Here is a 21,446-nt window from a genome sequence, read left to right on the forward strand (position 1 = left end):
TTTTTTTTTTTTTTTTTTTTTTTAGCACCTAAGCCAAATCCCTAATTTGACACACCGGACGCCCTAATATCACTTTTTAAAGTTTGAAAGCGTAAAAAAAAAAGAAAAAAAAAAGTGACAATGGTTTAGGTGGTTAATTAAAGCATAATTTTTCCTTATATTTTTTTCCTACTCACATCCTAAGTTTTGGGAGGATGAAGAGCATGAGAAGCACCAAGCTCTCCATTATATATAAACTTGCTGCAATTGCTGGTTCCATAGTCGTTGCGGGTGCAATTGAAGTATGTATTCCAATACTGGGAAAGACTACTTGGCGCATGCGCTTTTGAGAACTTCGCGTCGATTGCCGGTATCAATACAGGCAACAAAGGCCTTCAATTCATTATGAATTAAAATGCCCTTCTTAGCACGCAAAGCCCAAATAGTCTTTCTCAGTATTGTAATACAGACTCCAATTGCAATTGCAATGACTATGGAAGTATCAATAGTAGCAAGTTTATATATATTGGTAAGCTTGGTGCTTGTCATGCTCTTGATCCTCCCAAAACTTAGGAAGGGAGTAGGAAGATGAGACACAAGAGTGTGATGCAAAGCTCTCCTGCAATAAAATGGTTGTTCAAGGGTTGCCAAATTCTCTACATTAAGAAATAAAGGGAAGGAAAAAATATATTTTAACTCACTGAACTATCACCACATTTTCATTTACACCTCTAAATTTTTTAAAAGTGAGATCAGAGCTCCTTGTACTACATTTATGGATGGCTGTTGTGGCGTCCTACATCATCTGGGTGTGGAAAATTAGATGTGGTTATATAAAGCATGCGCTCTATAAATAGTGTTAGTTTTTGTTGTTGGCTAATTCGGTGATCAAAACGGAAGTTCCAAAGCACCAAGACTCATCCACAAGGCAACAAATGCAAGGCCCCCTCCGAACGGGAAGATAGCCCATCCGGACGGCATTTCCAACAATCTTCAATAGTTCCCCATCGCAAGCCCTATCTAGACAAACTCTTACCCTGTCCGGACAACATTTCCAGTGAGGTGCTATTTCCGTCATCGAAGGTTGTTGACCGGACATGCACTTACCCTGTCTGGACACCCCGTAGATTTTATGTCCGAAACGTCTGTTTTATGTGGGCCCAGGTCTAGGGTTTTGTAGATGTTATAAATACATCTTTATAGAACTTGAGAAGTATGAATTTCTATCCTAGAGTTCGTCGGAGGTTGAGCTAAAAGAGATCTTATGTTGTGAGCTATAAATCGTTACTCTTAGAGTATATCTGTTAGTTTGATTGTGTGCTTTGATTGAGAAGTCTATCGGAAGGGGTCCGGTACAGGAGAATCATGTTGAAGAAGATTGTGAGTAAGAAGACGAGTTGTAGGTTTGTCGATCTTACAGAGCCAAGGTCTTGCAAAGGGTTGTAAGTGTTCCTAATGTGTGTAATCTCTGGATAATCTTTTGATAGTGATTTTCTTGATTTGGATGCCCCAGAGAAGTTTTACTTTTAGATCGTTTTCTAAAAGATTTCTTCTTTGTCACCAAAATATTTGTGTCTGCGTAATTTAATGCTTTACGTATTTTGGTACTTGAATTGTTTATTGCCTCTTATTTGCTAATTCTGTATTAATTGGTATTTGGAGTCTGCGTAGCATTTTTCAATTGGTATCAAAGCAGGCTCACTCTGTTTGGATTAAATTTCTGAGTGAGATCTTTTGACTCCTGTTTGCTATGGATACTTCTCAATGAGAATATGAACTTATAAACTCCTACAATAATTTGTTGAAAAAATTCACTTTTTTGAGACATCAATACACCAATTGTTTGGTGGATTTTCAAGATCTTGAACATGTGAAATAATCTCTAGTAACTAAATTGTCTGAATCACATGCCTTAATTGATTTGTTAAAATCTGAAAATCTTGTTCTAGGTTCTAAAGTTGATTTGTTAGATAATAAATTAAAAGTATCAGAAACTCAATTGGAAAAACTCTATAGCAATTCCCTTTAGAATATGATGCATACTCAGAATTATGATTATGATGAATCTGAGTTAAGTTTTGATTGTCATGTTGTGTTGTCTTCTAACAATGATTCTACTTCCGTGATAATAATTGTTAAATCAGAAAAAGTAGATGACTCTTTGGTTGAAAGAAATACAGTAGCTGCCCCAACCTCACATGGTAGGAAAGGTAAGAAAATTCATATTGAACCTTGTGTATCTTACCCCAAGCATAGAGTCGTACATCCTCCTAGGAATCTACCTCCTCAAAGGTTTATCTCTATTTGTCATCATTGTGGCAAAATCGGTCACATTCGACCAAGTTGTTTTAAGTTGAAACTCTGTAAGCACAAAAAGTAAATTTCCTACTCTAGGAAAGAACTTGTGGGGTTATGCACAATGATGACGGGAGGTTTGTTTAGATTAGATGATATTGATAATGTTCACGTCAGCTTTATACCATCAATCAAGAAGCTTTGGGTTAGGAAGGATTATACCATTCACTCATTGAGAGGGAGTGGTAGTGATCTCACCTTAATTTAGGTGAGTCAATAACATGCGTATGATTGGTTGTTTTGCTTATTTTAAAATATTCTAGAGCATGTTATTTTTCTTTGTTTTGCATTTTTTTTTTCTCTTGTTTTGAGGCAAATTCATAAAGGATTTTTCAAGAAATTCATATACCATGATCTTTGAAAGGCTTATAGATGAGATGTTGTGTGCGGACCACCAAGATTTAGTCTGAAACAAGTGCTGATAGGTGGTGCGAAGAGTCAGTAGAATAGTAGTGACTACCCGCAATGAAATCGTTGCAAGGATTATTGGGACTGTTAAATCATATTCCTTGAAAGGTTTAGATGAAGGTGCATCATGGTCTTTATTTAAGCAGAAGGCGTTTGAGAGAGTACAAGAACAAGAGAATTCAAGCATTGTCACACTTGGGAATTGAAGGAGATAGTAAAAAAGTGTTCAGGCATCCCTCTGGCCATATTGACAATCGAAAGTTTATTGGGCTCCAAAAATTCAGAAACAGAGTGGCTGTATTTGAAGAACAATGAATTCTAAAAAATATCTCAGAATGAAAATGACATCTTACCAACTCTAAAGCTAAGTTACGATCATCTTCTTTCTCACTTGAAGCACTGCTTTGCTTATTGTTGTTTATATCCAAAAGATTACTTAATTAAGACACCAGAACTGATTCGGAATTGGATAGCACTGGGGTTTGTCAAGTCATCTGGCGATCAAATTAAACCGATGCTTGGAAAAGGTTGGTAATGAGTATTTTATGGATTTGCTATGGAGATCATTCTTTCATAGAGTTTATGTGAACAAGTTTGGTGACATAATTCTATGCAAAATGCACGACCTCATGCATGATCTTGCAATATCAGTGGCAAGATCGTTGATCGTCACATTAGATGATTAGGAGACAAATGTTGATGAGAAAACTCGTCATGTATCATTACTTGATGGTTACGGGAGACATATTTCTTCATTGTGTGAAGCAAGTAGGATACGAACATTTCATTGCCTCAATAAAGGTGATAAGTATGAGATTGATTGTGATGAACTTTTTTCAAGTTTCAAGTTCTTGCGCATGTTGAATCTTTTGCGTAGAAATCTTGATTTTGTGCCGAGCTCTATCGGGGAGTTGAAGCATTTGAGGTATCTTGATCTTTCTTACAATAGTAATATCAAGAAGTTACCTGATTCTATAACCCAATTGCATAGTTTGCAAACATTAAGTGTCACACGCTATTACTAACTTAAAGAATTGCCGAGAGACGTTAAAAAATTGGTCAATCTCAGGCATCTCGAGATATATGGATGTGGTGGTTTGACTTATATGCCACGTGGATTGGAGCAGCTGAATAATCTTCAAACGTTATCAAAATTTGTGGTGCACTCGGGTTCTCACTTCAAGCATTGCGGTGGTTTACGAGAACTGAACGGACTAAATAAGCTGAGAGGAAGTTTGGAGATTGAAAATCTGGGACATGGGAAAGATGAGGCTATAAATCTAAAGGAGAATCAACATCTTCATTATTTGAGTTTATATTGGAGTACTGAAGGAGATGTCAATGATTTGGAAGGCTTCCAACTGCCCCCAAATTTGAAATATCTATTCTTATGTTGCTATCCGGGTTCAAGGCTTCCAAGTTGGGTTCAACATTCTACCACTCTACAAGAGCTAGGACTTATGCATTGTGAAAGCTTAGTGGCTATACCAGAGTGGATCCACAACTTCAAATCACTTCAAGAATTTGAAATTGTTGAATGCACCAGTTTGACATCGCTGCCCAAAGGAATGGGTAAGCTAACATCTTTGCAGAGGCTAAAAATTGAGGACTGTCCCATCTTATTGCGAAGATGCGAGAGAGACACAGGTGAGGATTGGACAAAGATTGCTCACATCCCAACATTAGAAATATGGTAGCAAGAAGAAAATTCAAGCACCCCTGCATCCTCGACTTAATTAGGTATGTTACTCATCATTTTATTTGATTCTTTCATAGAAATTGAAGTACGCACCTTCTTCCCCTTCATTTTCTTCATTTTTCTCTTTGTTTCTCGGTATCCAAACGTTTGGTTTTGTTTTTTTGTCTTGTTTTTCAGCTTCTTCGTCTTATTCCTTTTTTTCTATTTTTTTTTTTAATGAAGAAAAGATGGGAGGGTTCTTGTTGATAATGTTGTATATGCCAAATGAAAGAGGTGTAGGAGAGCGTGCAATTGGCTTACACTGCTAGGTACTTTGATCATGAGCCTTGCTTGTTAAGCTTTTGTTTCCTATTATTAACTGCTACTAGTATTTAATTTTTTTGTACTTGTCTTTCATTTTTTTATGTAAATATTTGGCTGGGTTTCTAGTGTTTGTCTTGACTGCTCTATTGCTATTGATTTATTGTGTTTACTGCATGTTTTATATTTGTTTTCCTTTGTCTCAGTCTCTCTCCCACTATCTTTATAAGTATCAAATTCCGATTCTTAAAAGCATTTATACTTGCAGTTATGATTCAGAATTGAGGAGATAGCGAGAAAACCTTCTACAAAATGTGTCATCTTTGCTGAAATTGTGGTATATTCTTTTTGGTGTTTACTACTTACTATGGTATGAAATAGAGGATGTCGAAGACCTGTTGTTTTTGGAGTTAATTGTTAATTATTACATTGGGAATTAGTTTGTATACTTGTTTGGATGGATTTATTTTAGCTAGTTCAAATATTTTATTTAGCTAGTTAGTACTTTCAGCTGGTTATTGCAATTTGGTGATTTAATTAATTGTTTATGCATATCGGTAGCTTTTCTTGGTACCGAAACTAAGATAATGGGGCATCCATCTATTCACTGTCTCTTTTTCTTGCTCTTTCGGTTGATTTGATAGCTTGAAAAGATTATGAATTCTGATCAAATTCTTCTAAATTGTTGAGATTACTCAAATTTATCAATCTGCGGTCAAGTATTATATATTTTCATGGGATTCTTATTTCATTTTCTAAAATCATATAGGTTTGTGCACACCATTTAACAAACCTCTGGTAGTCAAAAGTCTGTAAGTGTCAAACAATGTTTTAAGTTGTACATGAAAACTAAATGAGAACTCTGCATGATCAAGCCCAAATGGTTCGGTATGTATAAGACTATCAAAAATATGTGTGGGTATTTTGAAAAATGATTGTTCTGCTATTCTGAAAAACCTTTTTGTAGATTTTACATTCATGTGAGGTCTTCATAGGGAATTGTTGGCTGATCCAATTTGGCTTTTGTTGCACTAGAAATAGACCAGTAATATCTGGGTAATAAAATTTTTTGGGTCAAATTTTAACTCTTTTGGATAATAATTTTTTTGGCTTTTTATTTATTTCCCAGTATTTGTTTGTATGCAGAAGAGCCGTAGATAGTACTTATAAGCTTCTTGGATGTGGCACAACTATAATTTTCCACACTGTTAAGTTGAAAAAGGTAGGTTTCGTGCATTTGTGGGCTTGATATTGTCAAATTAAAAGTTGTGGGGAGTTTCTTAATTATTTATTTATCAAAGTTTCTAACTTTCTGAACCTTTTTGAATCAAGTATAAAAAATCTTGTTCCTACCGTGAAATATTACAAAATCCCAATCTTAGGATAATGGATTTCGTGTCTCTTTCCAGTATACTGTTTTCTTTTTGGTTAATTATCTATATTTTCTATATCAATTTCTTTGTGCAGCATTTGAGCTCAAAATTTAAAAGTTGATAGTTATATTAATTTCAATTCCTATGCAGGTGAATACTAGATGCATGATATGTTATCTGTTGCCATTGGTTTTTTTCCTCCATGAGTGCCATGATGTTTATTAAATTTGTTCTGCTCTGTTCTGTTGTTAAACATTTTGTAATTGTTTAATTGTCTCTGTTTATGGCTGTTTATGGTCAACTCTTTCCAGATTGTTTACAGTATTTAGTATCTTGATTCTTGACTGACATTCTTTATTTTTCTTGGTTCAGCCACTTGAAATATGGGAAACGATTCGGATGATTGCCACGACAAGTATACTGATGCTGAAAGCATTGGTGTTAAAGTCATATGAATCCTGCTAATTGTATTTAAAATATTTTGTTAATTTTGTGTCTGTTTTGTAATTAGTTTTGTGACTGTTTTGAAAACAAAAGATTGTGATCAATATTAAAGTCATATGTATGGATCCTGTTGTGTTGTATCTTACTTTAATTAACAATATTCTCTTTATGAATTATGGCCCAGTTAATCAGCTACTAATCTCTATAAATTATCAATATTGCAATTAGCATTAGTGAAACAGAACTACTATTTGTCCTTTCCCTTTAGACAAAATTAATATTGCCTATTAATTTAGACACTTTTTGCATTTTTCACCTTGAAACACCCCTAAATTATTAAAAAAATAAATAAAAAGTTAAATAGGGGTTAATATGAAAAGGGCCACCCTTTTTTGCATTTTTATTTTATTTTTTAATAAATTTAACTTTTTTAAATGGTTATTTTTAAATACTTTAAAAGTATTTGGTAGAGAAAAATACAAAAGTGTCTAATTTGAAAATTTTGCTTTAGGTGTTGTAAAAAAACTACAACATGTGTGTTGTATTTTTTTCGGTCAAGATTTAATTTCACTTTTTCTCAAGAAAAAATTGGAATTAAATCTGGATCATTGAAAAAACTACATAACATATGTTGTAGTTTTTCTTACGGCACTTAAGCCAAATCCCTAATTTAACACACGATATTAGTCCTATAAAGCACCCTAATTTTACTTTTTAAAGCTTGAAAGCGTAAATTTTTTTTTTAAAAAAAAAAAAAAAAAGAAAAAGTGATGATAATTTAAATGGCTAAAGTATAATTTTTTTTTTCTTATGTTTACTTTCAGAAGAGTAATACTATACACCATCATGAAAATATGATAATCCTTGAACAACCATTTTATCCTGCGAGAGATTCGCATCACACTCTTGTGTTTACTCTTCCTGCTCCCTTCCTATGTTTTGGGAGGATCAAGAGCATGAGAAGCACCAAACTCTCCATTATATATAAACTAGCTGTTATTGCTGCTTCCCTAGTGGATGAATCCAGGAGATAATATTAGGCAGGCAACAAAGGCTTTCAATTCATTATGAATTAAAATGTCCTTCTCAGCTTATAAAGCCCAAATAGTCTTTCTTAATATTAGAATACAGACTCAAATTGCAATTTTATGCTGTAAATTTGTGGATTTTAAGTATATTTAAAAAAAAAAAAAAAAAAGAGTCCCGCTCTTTGGATAAGATGTAATTATTTAGTTATATCTTACATTAAAAAAAAATTAAAAAAGTTTTATTGATAATAGATAGAATAAGATGTAATTACTTGTAGATATTTCAAACTTTCTTTTCTTTTCGTTGGGGCGCCATAAATAGGGTAGATGATTTTAACAAAACTGTGATTTATTAGTGTTTTTATTGTGTCAGTAAGTGAAAGTTACGACAGCAAGAGAATAGGTTGCCTACCTATACTATATTATTGGTCCAAAGGCTAATAATTGCAAGACCTCAGGCTGCGTCACCCACGTGAAAACATATACTTCCTAAATTATTGTTCAGTGAAAATATCTTCTTAAATTTTTAATTAAATATCCCTTCAAATTAGTAAAAATAAATGATCAATGTCTCAAATTTTTAATTAAATTAATAAAAAGACAAAAATATTCAACAAATTTTACAATTAGAAATTTTTTTTTAAAAAAAAAACAAAATCTAATACAAAGAATTTATTAATGAGAGATTTGAGGAAGGCAAGTTTTAGGATTGTTGAAGATCAGATAAACAATATAATATATATATATATATATATAAAAAAATCAGATGACAAGCAAAACAAATAGCATGTGAAGAGTAGTCAATTCATTAACAGCTTTATCCACGTGAAGACCAGTGTGTGTCATAAACAACGGTAACATTTTCACCATTCTCGTCTGCACCCATTCCCAAAAATAATTGCTTTGATCCATTTTTGTCAAAATAAAAACGACGTCGTGAGACCCTTTAAAGACCATTTAAAAGAGGTAAGTCGTACGTGTTTTGGATGTTTTTTATTTGATTTTAGTTATTATTTTTGTATTTTTCATTTCCAGCTTGCTCCTTCCACCCTATTTCTGCTTTGCTCACACTTGCTCTCTCTGTACATCTTCTCAAAACATTTCTGCAATTCTACCCTTCAACTAACTACTTCACTTTTCAGCATTTCTTCACTCTACTCTTCAACTGCTTCCATCAACAGCTCTGTGTTCCACTTTGGAGCATTCCTTCACTCACCGTCAGGAAATGGCAGAACAACTTCTGTCCGTTGTTGTTGAGGGAATCATTAAGACTTTGGGCTCACTGGCTGTCGAAGAGATCGGACTGCTCTGGGGTGTCAAAGATGAGCTTCAAAGCCTCACCAACACTGTTTCTACAATCAAAGATGTGCTTCTTGATGCGGAGGACAAAAAGGCTGCTGGAGACCGTGCTGTTCAACGTTGGCTCCGAAGGCTAGAAGATGCCATGTATGATGCAGACGACTTGCTGGATGAAATTTCTACTGAAGCTCTACGAAGAGATATAATGACGTGTAATAAGAAGGCCAAAAAGGTACGCATTTTCTTTTCTGAATCAAACCAGTTAGCCTATCGTTTTAAAATGGTGCATAAGATTAAGGCCATAAGAAAAAGGTTAGACACCATCAATGCTGATAGGAGATTTCACTTAGAGGTACGTACTGTGGAGACACGAGTGGTGAACAGGGAGAGGGATAACACTCATTCTTTGGTACGTGCGGAAACAATTATTGGTCGAGAGGATGATAAGAAGGCTGTTATGGACCTTTTGATGGACTCCAACGTTGAAGAGAATGTGTCAATTCTTCCAATTGTTGGCATCGGTGGATTGGGAAAGACTACACTCGCTCAATTTGTATTCAATGATAAACAAATCCAAAAACATTTTGAGCTCAAAATGTGGGTGTGTGTCTCTGATATCTTTGATGTTAAAAATATTGTTGCTCAAATCTTAGAATCTGCAACAAAGAAGAAACCAGAAGCCGTCGAAATGGATACATTGGTAAACTATCTTCTAAAAGAAATCGAAGGAAAGAAATACTTCCTAGTGTTGGATGATGTGTGGAATGGCGATCATGGAAAATGGTGTCGCTTGAAACAAGTGCTGATGGGTGGAGCAAGAGGTAGTAGAATAGTAGTGACTACTCGCAATGAAATTGTTGCAAGGACCATCCGCAAGGAAAGCGTTGCAAGGATTATCGGGACAGTTGAATCATATTCCTTAAAAGGTTTAGACGAAGAGGCATCATGGTCTTTATTTAAGCATAAGGCGTTTGAGAAAGGACGAGAGCCGGAGAATTCAATCATCGTTGCACTTGGGAAGGAGATCGTACAAAAGTGTATTGGTGTCCCTCTAGCCATAACGACAATCGGAAGTTTAATGGGCTCAAAAAATCCTGAAACTGAGTGGCTGTCTTTTAAGAACAATGAACTCTCAAAAGTATCTGAGAATGAAAATGACATCTTACTAACTTTGAAGCTTAGTTATGATCATCTTCCTTCACACTTAAAGCACTGTTTTGCTTATTGTTGTTTGTTTCCAAAAGATTACGAGATTGATACATCAAAACTGGTTAAACTTTGGATAGCACAGGGGTTTGTTAAGTCATCCCATGATCAAAATCGATGCTTGGAAGAGGTTGGTAAAGAGTATCTTATGGATTTACTATGGAGATCATTCTTTCAAGAAGCTCAAATGGATGAGTTTGGTGACGTAATTGAATGCAAAATGCATGACCTCATGCATGATCTTGCGATTTCAGTGGTAGGATCGTTGATCGCGACATTAGATGATAAGGAGAGAAACCTTGATGAAAAAACTCGTCATGTATCATTACTTGGCTACAATAAACCTATTTCTTCATTGTGTGAAGCAAGTAGGATACGAACATTTCTTTTTCTCTATGACCGTAAGTACCTTAATTATAAGATTGATTGTGATGAACTTTTTTCAAGTTTCAAGTTCTTGCGCATGTTGGATCTGTCATTTAGAAATCTTGATTCTGTGCCAAGCTCTATTGGGGAGTTGAAGCATTTAAGGTATCTTGATCTTTCTCACAATAAAAATATCAAGAAGTTACCAGATTCTATAACTAGGTTGCAGAATTTGCAAACACTAAGACTCGTGTGGTGTCGGTCACTTAAGAAATTACCGAGAGACATTAAAAAATTGGTCAATCTCAGGCATCTTGAGATAGATTATTGTGATTCTTTGACTTATATGCCACGTGGATTGGGGCAACTGAATAATCTTCGGACGTTAACAAAATTTGTGCTTCACTCGGGTTCTCACTCCAAGCATTGTGGTGGTTTACAAGAACTAAACAGACTAAATAAGCTAAGAGGAAGATTAGAGATTAGAAATTTGGGACATGGGAAAGGTGTTGCATTAGAATATAAGGCTGCAAATCTAAAGGAGAAACAACATCTTCATTCTTTGAGTTTACGCTGGAGTAGTGAAGGATATGTCAATGATTGGGACGATGTCAATGATAAAATGCCATTGGAAGGCTTCCAACCGCCCCCAAATCTGAAACATCTATACTTATTTTTCTATCAGGGTTCAAGGCTTCCGAGTTGGGTTTTGTTACCCACAAATCTTGTAACTTTGGCGCTACTTGGTTGCAGCACGTTAAAGTCTCTCCCCCCAGGTATACAACATCTCACTTCCCTTCAACACCTGAATCTTCTGGGTTGTCCTGACCTTGAGCTAGCCAATGATGAGAATGGGATGCAATGGAAAGGCCTTACAAGCCTCGTCTCTCTTCACTTCTCAGGACTTTCAAAATTGGTGTCTCTCCCCTCAGGGCTTCAACATGTTACTACTCTACAAGAGCTCCAGATTTGGAGTTGTGAAAGCTTGACGGCCATACCAAAGTGGATCCACAACTTCAAATCACTTCAAGCCTTTCAAATTTGTAGATGCCCCGGTTTGACATCACTGCCCGAAGGAATGGGTAGGCTAACGTCTTTGCAGAGGCTAAAAATTGATGATTGTCCCATCTTATTGCGAAGATGCGAGAGAGGCACAGGTGAGGATTGGGCAAAGATTGCTCACATTCCAGAGTTATACTTGGGGACTCCCTCTCTGCATGAAGAAAATTCAAGCACCCACGCATCTTCTACCATTCAGGTATAGTACTAGTCATTTTATTTGAATCCTTCATAGAAATTGAAGTACCCACCTTTTTTTTTCTTCATTTGTTCTCTATCGGTCGGTATTTTTGGGTATCCAAACGTGTCGTTTTCTTTGGTTTTGGGTTTTGGTCTTTTTTTTTTTTTTTCAGCATCTTCTTATTCTTATTCTTATTTTTATTTTTAGTGAAGAAAATATGGGATGGTTCTTTTTCTTGCCAAGTGAAAGAGGTGTAGAAAAGCTTGAGGATGGCTGACACTGCTGGATTGTTTGAGTTTGAGCCTTGCTTGGTAAGCTTTTGTTTCCTATTATTAACTGCTATAGTACTTAATTTTTTTGGCTGGGTTTCTATTGTTTGTTTTGAACTTTTGATAGCTCTACTGCTATGACTTATTGGGTTTAGTGTGCTGATTGCGATATTTGCCTTTTAGGTTTACATACTAGAGTTTATTTTTGGAAGTAGCTAATCTTTTCCATTTGCACTCAATAATCTTTTATCCTTAAGAAACAGAGAGCAAAGAACTGTTGCAAAAAGATACAGGCCAATATTTGTAATTTCCCTGAATTCTGTGCTTGTTCTGAGCTTAGAGACTCAACCATTTTTTCTGCATGGCAATGCTGAAGAAAACAACGAAAAAAAAGTAATAAAATTAAACTCAGATATCAGCCGGAAGAAAGCACAGTAGGCAAGTCCTCTTAACAGTGGAATTGGCCAAATTTGGGTTTGTTGCAGAGGAGTTCAAGAGAGAATCTAGATGAACAAGAAGAGAGACTCTTGAACTCCGCTTATTTTTTAGAAAATTGCATACGCTGGTTATTGGAAGACAACTATTATCCAAGTTGTCATTGTATGATATTTTATAGATGATCATACGAATTGTTCCTGGGGTTAATCTTGAGAACAGAGTTTTTCCTTAGTGTGCCGAAATGATAGTAGTGAGTGAGATGTCTTCCAGCAAATTAATTGTCAATATGCAAAAGTTTTATTGTAGTGTATAGAATGATGATTTTGCAAGTAACAATGAAGGTAAGTTTGGCTTGCAATTGCCTAGGAGATTACTAATGAGCTAAGCCATTGCATAGGCCAAAGTTATTTTGATGACCTTGAACATCAATGAGCATTTTTCATTGGCTTTTCCATATGCTCCAAAAGCCTTTATATATAGCTTTTAATTTGTTTTCAATACCATTTTTTTTTATAACCAACATTGTCTCTAGAAATAAAGAGACAAGTTAATTGTTTGCTTTTCGGCCTACTTTCATCTTAGGACCTTGCTGTTTGTAACAAGTTTTTGCTCATCTGATGACTAGTGTGTTGGTTTTTTTTTTTAAAAAAAAAAAAATTTCCACTTAGAAGTCAAGATTTTTTATTTTTTTAATTATGGTTTTTTCTTAAGTGGTCATATTGTGATGTTCTTTGAGGTGTACGAGTCTTTTTGCAATAGACCCATTAGTAATTGTAAGAAATGTTATATAGATGAAGATTATATATGTTTTAGTTGGGACTTTGGTTGCTTTAATTTGAATCTAGACTATCTTTCTTTGATTTTTCTTCCTACCTTACTTGTTTGTATTGCTTTTGCAGGAAAATATAGAGATGCATTTACAGGAGAAGACGATTCAGGCTGATTTAACACTTTTGGGTATTAAAATTTTTGGGTTTTTATTTATTTTCCAGTATTTGTTTGTATGCATAAGAGTCATAGATAGTACTGTCAGCAAAACTAGTTATAAGCTTCTTGGATGTAGCACAACTATAACTTTGCACACTGTTAAGTTGAAACAGGTAGGCTTCGTGCATTTATGAGCTTGATATTGTCAAATTAAAAGTTGTGGGGAGTTTCTTATTTATGAAACAAAGTTTCTTATTTTCTTGGTTCAATAAAAAAGAGAGCATACAATATTAACAAATGCGTCACAGAGGCAATGATTTACTGGGCATTTGAGGAGACCCAAAATAGACAGAACACATCAATTACAGGACTAATCTAGAGGAAGGGTGAAAAAAGAGAGTGCAATGAGCTAGAAACCAAAGGAACAGATATGTTGTCATCTGCTGCCTCTGTGGTTGGAACAGATATGTTGTCATTTTTGTTGAAAATAATCCGGTTTTATGCATGTTTTGTTGATGATTATAGCAGATTTATGTGGATTGTTCCTTCGAAGAAAAAATCTGAATTTAATATTTTGCATTTTCAATTTTTATTTTATTTTTTAATGAATTTAATTTTTTAAATAACTTTAAATGTATTTTAGAAAGAAAAATACAAATGAGTCTAATTTGAGGATTTTTCATAGGTATTGTAATTTTTTAAAAAAAATAAAAAAATAAAAAATAATAAAAAATAATTTTTTTTAAAAAAAACTATAGCATATGTGCCCAAGTAGAGACCCGCCTGGGTCACTGCGACCCACAGCTAGGTCTAGCCAGACCTAGCCATGGGTATGCTTACCCATGGCGGGTCTCTGGCTGAGATTCGCCTAGGTCTCCTTGTGACCCAGCCCGTGGGTCACCAGTGTGGATATGGAGTTTCTGGCGACTGCATTCAGTCGGGGGTGGAAGTGGTTTAGGGGTTGTTGGTTGGTTAGGGATTAGAATGAAGAAGAAAGGGATGATGAGTAGGTTTGGTTGAAAATCCTGTGTTTTCAATCCTATTCCATACAATGGTTTTAGCTTATGTGTCAAATATATATTGGATGCTACAAAAGTGGTGTTTTACACCAAGATCAGATAGTAGGGGCTCTCTTAGAAAAGAGGATTCTCCGAGCATTGCCTCAAGAAATACCATGGATGATAAGCCTCGAACCAGAGAAGCAAATAAGTTTGCCTCTTTTGAAGTGCTATTCTATAATTAAAATGACCAACTGAACCAATAAGTGATAAAATGAGGAAGGTGTGAAAATATTCAGTAGTCCTATAATCACACGTTTTGCGTAATAACCCCAGCAGAAGCACAGAGAGCTAAACAAGTGTGCAAATTTATTTTTTTAAGGATGGCTCTATCTCTTTTTATGAGCCGCATCATTCATCTACTAATTCCCAATATATATATATAGATCCCTCTTTTTTTTTTTTCTTTTTTTTTTTAATGTAATTTCCCTTTCTCCTTCCCCAATATTGAATAATAATAATAATAAAAAAAAAGCGAGCAATTTTATTTTTTAAAAAGACAATCTTTTTTGTAAGGTTTATGGGCTAGTGAACCCACATAACCGACATACCAATCCCAATGCTTGGTTGGGTTCATGGAAAACAATATGAGGGCTTTATCATATATAGATTCCAACGCATATTCAATATGATTCCACTGGTGATGGACAAACTGGACAGTAAAACTTAGAAGTTTTGTGTTTGGAAAAATTATCATCAAATTTGAGTGTCGACAGCTACTAATCTATGGAAAAACATCTAGAATGCGTTTTTTTCTTCTTGATTCTAAAGGAAATTCCAAAACTTTTATTGTGAATTAAAGAAATATTTTTCATTTTGTAACAGAAGTTTAATGTGGCTTGTTAAACTTTGGAATGCACTTTTTTATAAAATATTTGTCATCATAATTATTTAAATGATGTGTGTGAAGTTTTTGTTTTAGTAGGAATTGATAATTGTTTGAACTCTGCTCTTCCTGTAAGTCCTCTGGAATTATTTATTTTTTCCTCAAATAATGCTGGAAAATGTAAATTAGTACAACAAAATGATTAGAAAATTATATTCCTTTCCATCTGTGCGTGTGTGTCAGATTATAGTAGTCTCCCATCTTTTCTAGCGATAGTCTAAGTTCTTTTTTCTTTTTCTTGGATAAATAGCTGCAGTTTAGGTTATTCAATTGTAGTAACTTCTCGGGTTAGACTGCTTGTTGGTGTTCTAAAAGCTGTTGGAACTGGAGATTTAACAATTTCAGATGATGAATATACCTCTTTGGCTCTCTCTTAATATTGTATATTTTTGTACAGATAGCGAATTGTTTTATCTCTATCTTGGGCATGTGAAATATGATCTGCCATGAGAGGAGTATAGAGGAATGTGGTTTCAATCTCATAAAGATATATGTCACAAGATTCTGCAAATTTCTTCCCGTTTGCAATGGTACCAGTGTCCATATAATAGTTGAGATAAGCCCAAGATAGCTTACAGATTTATAATGACCCACTTCCACTGAGCCTTTGACAGATTGATATTGCAATGTAAGTGCTACTTTTATACTGCAATGTAATTGCCTAGAATTTTGTAATGAATGTGCACCATTTTTTTGTATATGAAGCTTGGATCTCCAAAACTGAAGACATAATTGGCCTAATTGAGCTCATCTTCTGACGTTTTTAATTTGCGATCCTCTCTTGATTTGGAGAAATAAATCTCTAGGGTGATAATTATTTTATGTAATTGTTATTCTTTTTATTTCCTTGTTAGTGTTGTATCCACGTTAAGTAGTATAAGTCAAATCTAGTCATATTAATTATTAAGTACGTATTTTCATAAGAGTCTTAATTAATGACTTAGCCCTAATTTTTCTTGAGAATATTGTAATAGCTCCTCTATTTAAAGGTTGTTATGTTATGTATAAAGGAAGTGAATATATAATTCATCTAAATCAGCTCTTACATTGTGAGGTCTAAGTTTCTTCTAAAAGCCTAAATTATTCCATTATGGACTTGAGTTCGTAGCAAGTTTCTTTCTGACTTTTTTAGCAAGTACGTACACAGACCCTTCTCTCTCTTTTATCATAGCTTAAGAGCATTTATCGAAAATAGGCAAAATATAATTTGGAAGACTTTAGTAGCAACAACTTGAGCAAGTAATTGACAATTTCGATAAAAACCAACTTGCTTGATGTTTGAAGTTTTGGCATGGTATACAAAAGTCTTCAAATTGGCAACATCAAAGAATTTCAGGGCAGAAATCCAAGACATGCATCGACATCAAAGTCTACTTAGGGTAAGGTAAGTAAGGAGAACCACAAAGCCATAGATAAGTAGTAGATGGGATAACCATTGATGTTAGGGACAACCGAGAAGTTTCAAAGTAAAAATGATAAACGATCAAAAATAAAAAATTTAGTCTTTCAGATTTATTTAGAATATTAGTTTTATTTTAAGTTATTAGTAATTAATTTTATATTTATATTAAATTTTAAGAGTGTTATTTTATAATTTAATAATGGATTTAACCCAAAATTAGTCAAATTAGGATTAAAATTTGGTCGGTATTTAATTCATTGTTCTTTTGTATTTCAATAAAAATAAATTAAAATTAATCAATAAACATATTGTTCTATAAAATACTGTTCTTTTGTGGAATGAAAATAATGATAAGGGAATAGATGGGACAAGCATTGCTGTCAAGGACCACCAAAGAAGTTTCAATGTAATTGCCTATAATTTGTCATGGATGTGCACCATTTTTATTTTTATTTTTTATATATGAAGCTTGGATCTCCAAAACTGAAGACATAATTGGCCTAATTGAGCTCATCGGCTTTAGTCTTTAATTTGATCTGTATGGTTTACAAAAGTCTTCAAATTGGAAACGTGAAGGACCACTTAGAAATTTCATGCATCACCATCAACATTAAAGTTAAAATTATGAGAAATTTCACTTTATACTCCTGAATTATTACGTGATTTGGCAAGTCCTCAAACTTTAAAACATCTTAAATTGAACTCCACAACTTTCAATTCCAGTCAATCTGAACCCCTCCGTCAGATTTATCCGTTAACTTCTAACGACAATATCTAGAAAGACGAAAATATCCCTAATTTTTTTTAATACTTTTTATTTTTATTTTTTTTAATTGGCCTAATTGAGCTCATCTTCTGAAGTTATTAATTTGCTCTGCATAGTTTTGTTGCGATCCTCTCTTGATTTGGAGAAATAAATTTCTGGGTAATAATTATTTTATGTAATCGTTATTCTTTTTATTTCCTTGTTAGTGTTGTTTCCACAATAAGTAGTATAAGTCAAATCTAGTCATATTAACTATTAAGTATGTATTTTCATAAGAGTCTTGAATATTAATGAATCGGCCCTAATTTTTTTTGGGAATACTGTAATAACTCCTCTATTTAAAAGTTGTAATGTTATGAATAAAGAAAAGAGAATAATTAATCTAAATTAGCTCTTGCCTTGTGAGGTCTACGTTTCCTCTAAAAGCCTAAATTATTCCATTACGGACTTAGGTTCGTAGCAAGTCTCTTTATGGCTTTTTTGAGCAATTACACAGACCCTTCTCTCCCTTTTATCATAGCTTAAGAGCAATTATCAAAAATATTCAAAATAGAATACTTTGGTAGCAACAACTTGAGCAAGTAACCGACAATTTCGATAAAAAAAAAACAACTTGCTTGATGTTTGAAGTTTTGGAATGGTATACAAAAGTCTTCAAATTGGCAACATCAAAGAAATTTCAGAGCATAAATCCAAGACATGCATCGACATCAAAGAAATTTCAAAGCAGACATGCATCGGCATCAAGGACTACTCAGTAAGGAGAACCCCAAAACCATACATTAGTGATAAATGGGACCAACGAGAAGTTTCAAAGTAGAAATGATGAAGATCAAAAATAAATAAATAATTTAGGCTTCCACTTTTATTTAGAATATTAGTTTTATTTAAGTTATTTGAAATAATTTTATATTTATATTAAATTTTAAGAGTTAGTGTTATTTTATAATTTAATAATAGGTTTAACCCAAAATTAGTCAAATTAGCTAGGATTAAAATTTGGTCGGTATTTAATTAAGTGTTCTTTTGTATTTCAATAAAAATAAATTAAAATTAATGAATAAACATATTTTGTTCTTTAAAATACTGTTCTTTTGTGGGATGAAAATAATGACAAGGGAATAGATGGGACAAGCATTGCTGTCAAGGACGGAAAAAGATCCTCTCCATTTCAAAATTTTTTCATTTTCTTTATTTAGTGTATTTTAAAGGGTAGTATTGTCTAAAATTTTAATAATGATAATGCATTAAATGTAATACTCTTCAAAATATACTAAATAAAAAAAATAGAAAGATTTTAAAATGGAAAGTATCATGTTCCGTCAAGGACCACCAAAGAAGTTTCAGAGTAGAAAGCTAAGAAATAAATGCGTGGACTTTGTCGTGGCAATTTCGTCGAAATCAATGAAATCATCACCAGTTGTTGTAATAAACCATCAATAAATTTCTATTTTAGAGTGTCGGCAGCCTTGATTGGGAAGCAAGATTTTTCAACTCAAACTCAATTTTTTTCTAAATTCATGTTTGGCAGTTTTTTAAACTCAACTCAAAATTTTTTAACTTTATTCAAAAATTTTCAACCCAATTAATAAAAATTATAAATAAAGATTGAAAAATAAATAAATAAATAAATTTAGGTTGGCCGGAACATCCCAGGTGGTGGCTGGATTACCCCTAAGAATCTGAGGGTGACCGATCCACCCCCATCGGAGGATCGGCTTCCCCCGAAGGCCGAAACTAATGGGGGTGGCCGAGCCACCCCCACCCCATCTAATTTGGGGGTGGCAAACCACCCCCAAGTAACAGCTAGGGGTGGTCAAATCACCCCCATTACTTTCGAGGGTGGTCAATCCATGCACTAGGGGTGAATCGGCTATGCCCAAGTAGCCATTAGGGGTGGCTCAACCACCCCCAAGCAATTTTTGGGGTGGCTAAAATCGCTGTTGGTGGTGGCTCGACCATCCCCCATTAGTTTCGGGGGTGGCCAATCCACCCCTTGGTGGTGACTCAACCACCTTTAGACACCTGGGGGTGGCTGATCCACCCCTCGGTGGTAGTTTGGCCACCGCTAGGGGTGGTTCAAAATTGCCCCTAATTTTTTGTAAAAAAATTTAATTTTGTTTTTTTTAAAAAAAAAAATATTTTAATAATTTTTATAATTATATGTATTTTTATAATTTTTACTTAATTTTATCAATTACCATCAAAACATAATCTCAACTCTTTTTTCTCTTCGATATTCACACTAAAAAAAAAAAACTCAAAAATGAATTGAGTTCAAAACCAAAAAATGGCATTCCCAAACAAGGCTACGTCTGTTTCTATTTTTTAATATCTTTTTATGGTGATAGTGAATGGGGTGGGCAAATTAACTATTTACGGCCTACTGATCGCTTATCGATCGTCACTTAACTGTCACCGACTTCCGACAGTCATTAGGCAAAATAAAAATATTATTTCGACATCGTTTTGGTTCTGTAGGCGGTAAAAAAAAAAAAAATTGTCAGTTAACCGACTTAACTAATTTTTCAAGTGAATTTTGAATTTTATCTGGTAACTTTTCTTATTATGTTTGTCTAGCTGATTTGTGGTTGTCATTTTGGTCCATGTTCCATTAATTTATTTTTTCTTTTCATTTATAAAATATATTCTTTACTGATTTTGTAATTACAACGATATTGAAAAATCTAAACATAAAAACTTGTAACCGACAATTAACTGACTTAACCGACCACTTGTATGAAGTTGGTTAATTAATTGACTTAACCGACTTTTACGAATTGGTATGTGAAAATGACCCTACCAACACCGACCGAGCCAATACCCAACCCTAATTGTGAGAGACAAAAGATGAGAAATAAATATGTACTTTTTTTTATTGGATGAAATTTCAGATCAAATGCCACCAATTAACTAATAAACTGTTATTAAAAATATCTAGCACTAGACTTTAGTTAAAAATTGCTCAAAATATCACTGGTTAATAAGCGGATAAGTTTTTTACTCTGTTGAATTTTGCGACATTTACTAAACACAGCAACAATAGTAGTGTGAAACAATGAAGTAAAACACAGAAACGTAATCTGGTCCTCCTAAATTTGTTAATCCTTTTTGGAAAAATTTGATCTTTAGCTGTAAATTCGTTATTTTCTCCTTTTTGTTACTATCATGGTATGTTAGTAATTGGTCTTATGCATGATGAATGAATTTCTTTCTTTTGTATGGTTTTTGCAATACATCTCGAGGTTCCTTTAGCATTTCATGACTGTTTTATGGTAGAAATTAACAATTGTTTGAATTTAATGAATTCATCTATAATTTTATTATTATTATTATTATTATTATTTCTGTTTTTTTTTCTAAGATGTTTTGTTAAAAAAACACAAAGTAAATTATAATGAAAAACCCGTGCATAGCAGAGGTTATAGGCCAGTGGAAATAATAATACTGATTTTAATATATTCTGTCCATTATTATTCACGAGATGGTGAAGAAGCAAATCAAAATATCTACTTGATTTTGAATAGAAAGAAGAAAGAAAGAAAGAAAATATATCAATAAAACCAATCGTAGCAACGACTTGAGCAGGTAACTGAAAATTTCAATAAAACCAACTTTCTTGATGTTGGTATACAAATTACAAAGAAAGGGCCTTCAAATTGGCAACATCAAGGGGAAAAATTACAAAAGAAAAAGACATAAATTGATAATTTTGCAAATCAATCAACGTTTGAGGTCAAGAATTAGAAAACGAGTAATCAAAGTAATTGTAAGTAAGGAGAATCACAAAACCTGAATTTAGAAGGGACCACCAACAAGTTTCAAACTAGAAATTAAGAATGCAAGATGAAAAACAAATAATTGAGTCTTTTTATTAGTTTTATTTATAATATTAGAATATTAGTATTTTTAGGTTATTAGTATTTTATTTTATATTTTATTTAAATTTTAAGAGTTATTGTTATTTTATAATTCAATATAAAATCTCATAATAATCTCAAGA

The 21,446-nt window shown here is 33.6% G+C and overlaps 1 protein-coding gene and 1 long non-coding RNA gene across 6 annotated transcripts; both read left to right on the forward strand.

Annotated features, from left to right (window-relative positions):
* Window positions 1-3,913: 3,913 nt before the first annotated feature.
* LOC132167758 (uncharacterized) lies at window positions 3,914-6,669 on the forward strand. 3 transcript variants are annotated; one of them, XR_009438718.1, is made up of 5 exons: window positions 3,914-4,482; window positions 4,664-4,749; window positions 5,010-5,078; window positions 5,888-5,963; window positions 6,487-6,669. It is a non-coding gene; the product is annotated as an uncharacterized LOC132167758 (long non-coding RNA). The 3 variants fall into 3 exon arrangements; XR_009438719.1 differs by having other exon boundaries at window positions 4,669-4,749; XR_009438720.1 differs by lacking the exon at window positions 5,010-5,078.
* Window positions 6,670-9,127: 2,458 nt separating this feature from the next.
* LOC132190738 (putative disease resistance protein RGA3) lies at window positions 9,128-13,860 on the forward strand. 3 transcript variants are annotated; one of them, XR_009441174.1, is made up of 4 exons: window positions 9,128-11,233; window positions 11,360-11,715; window positions 11,910-12,008; window positions 13,304-13,860. XR_009441174.1 is itself a non-coding variant. In XM_059605793.1 (2 exons), the coding sequence occupies exons 1-2, from the start codon at window positions 9,166-9,168 to the stop codon at window positions 11,905-11,907; spliced, it is 2,553 nt and encodes an 850-aa protein (XP_059461776.1). In that variant the 5' UTR covers window positions 9,128-9,165; the 3' UTR covers window positions 11,908-11,998. The 3 variants fall into 3 exon arrangements, 1 of the variants encoding a protein (XP_059461776.1); XR_009441173.1 differs by having other exon boundaries at window positions 9,128-11,715; XM_059605793.1 differs by lacking the exon at window positions 13,304-13,860 and having other exon boundaries at window positions 9,128-11,715; window positions 11,905-11,998.
* Window positions 13,861-21,446: the final 7,586 nt, after the last annotated feature.

Source organism: Corylus avellana, chromosome ca1 (assembly GCF_901000735.1).
Source record: "Corylus avellana chromosome ca1, CavTom2PMs-1.0".
Taxonomy (NCBI): domain Eukaryota; kingdom Viridiplantae; phylum Streptophyta; class Magnoliopsida; order Fagales; family Betulaceae; genus Corylus; species Corylus avellana.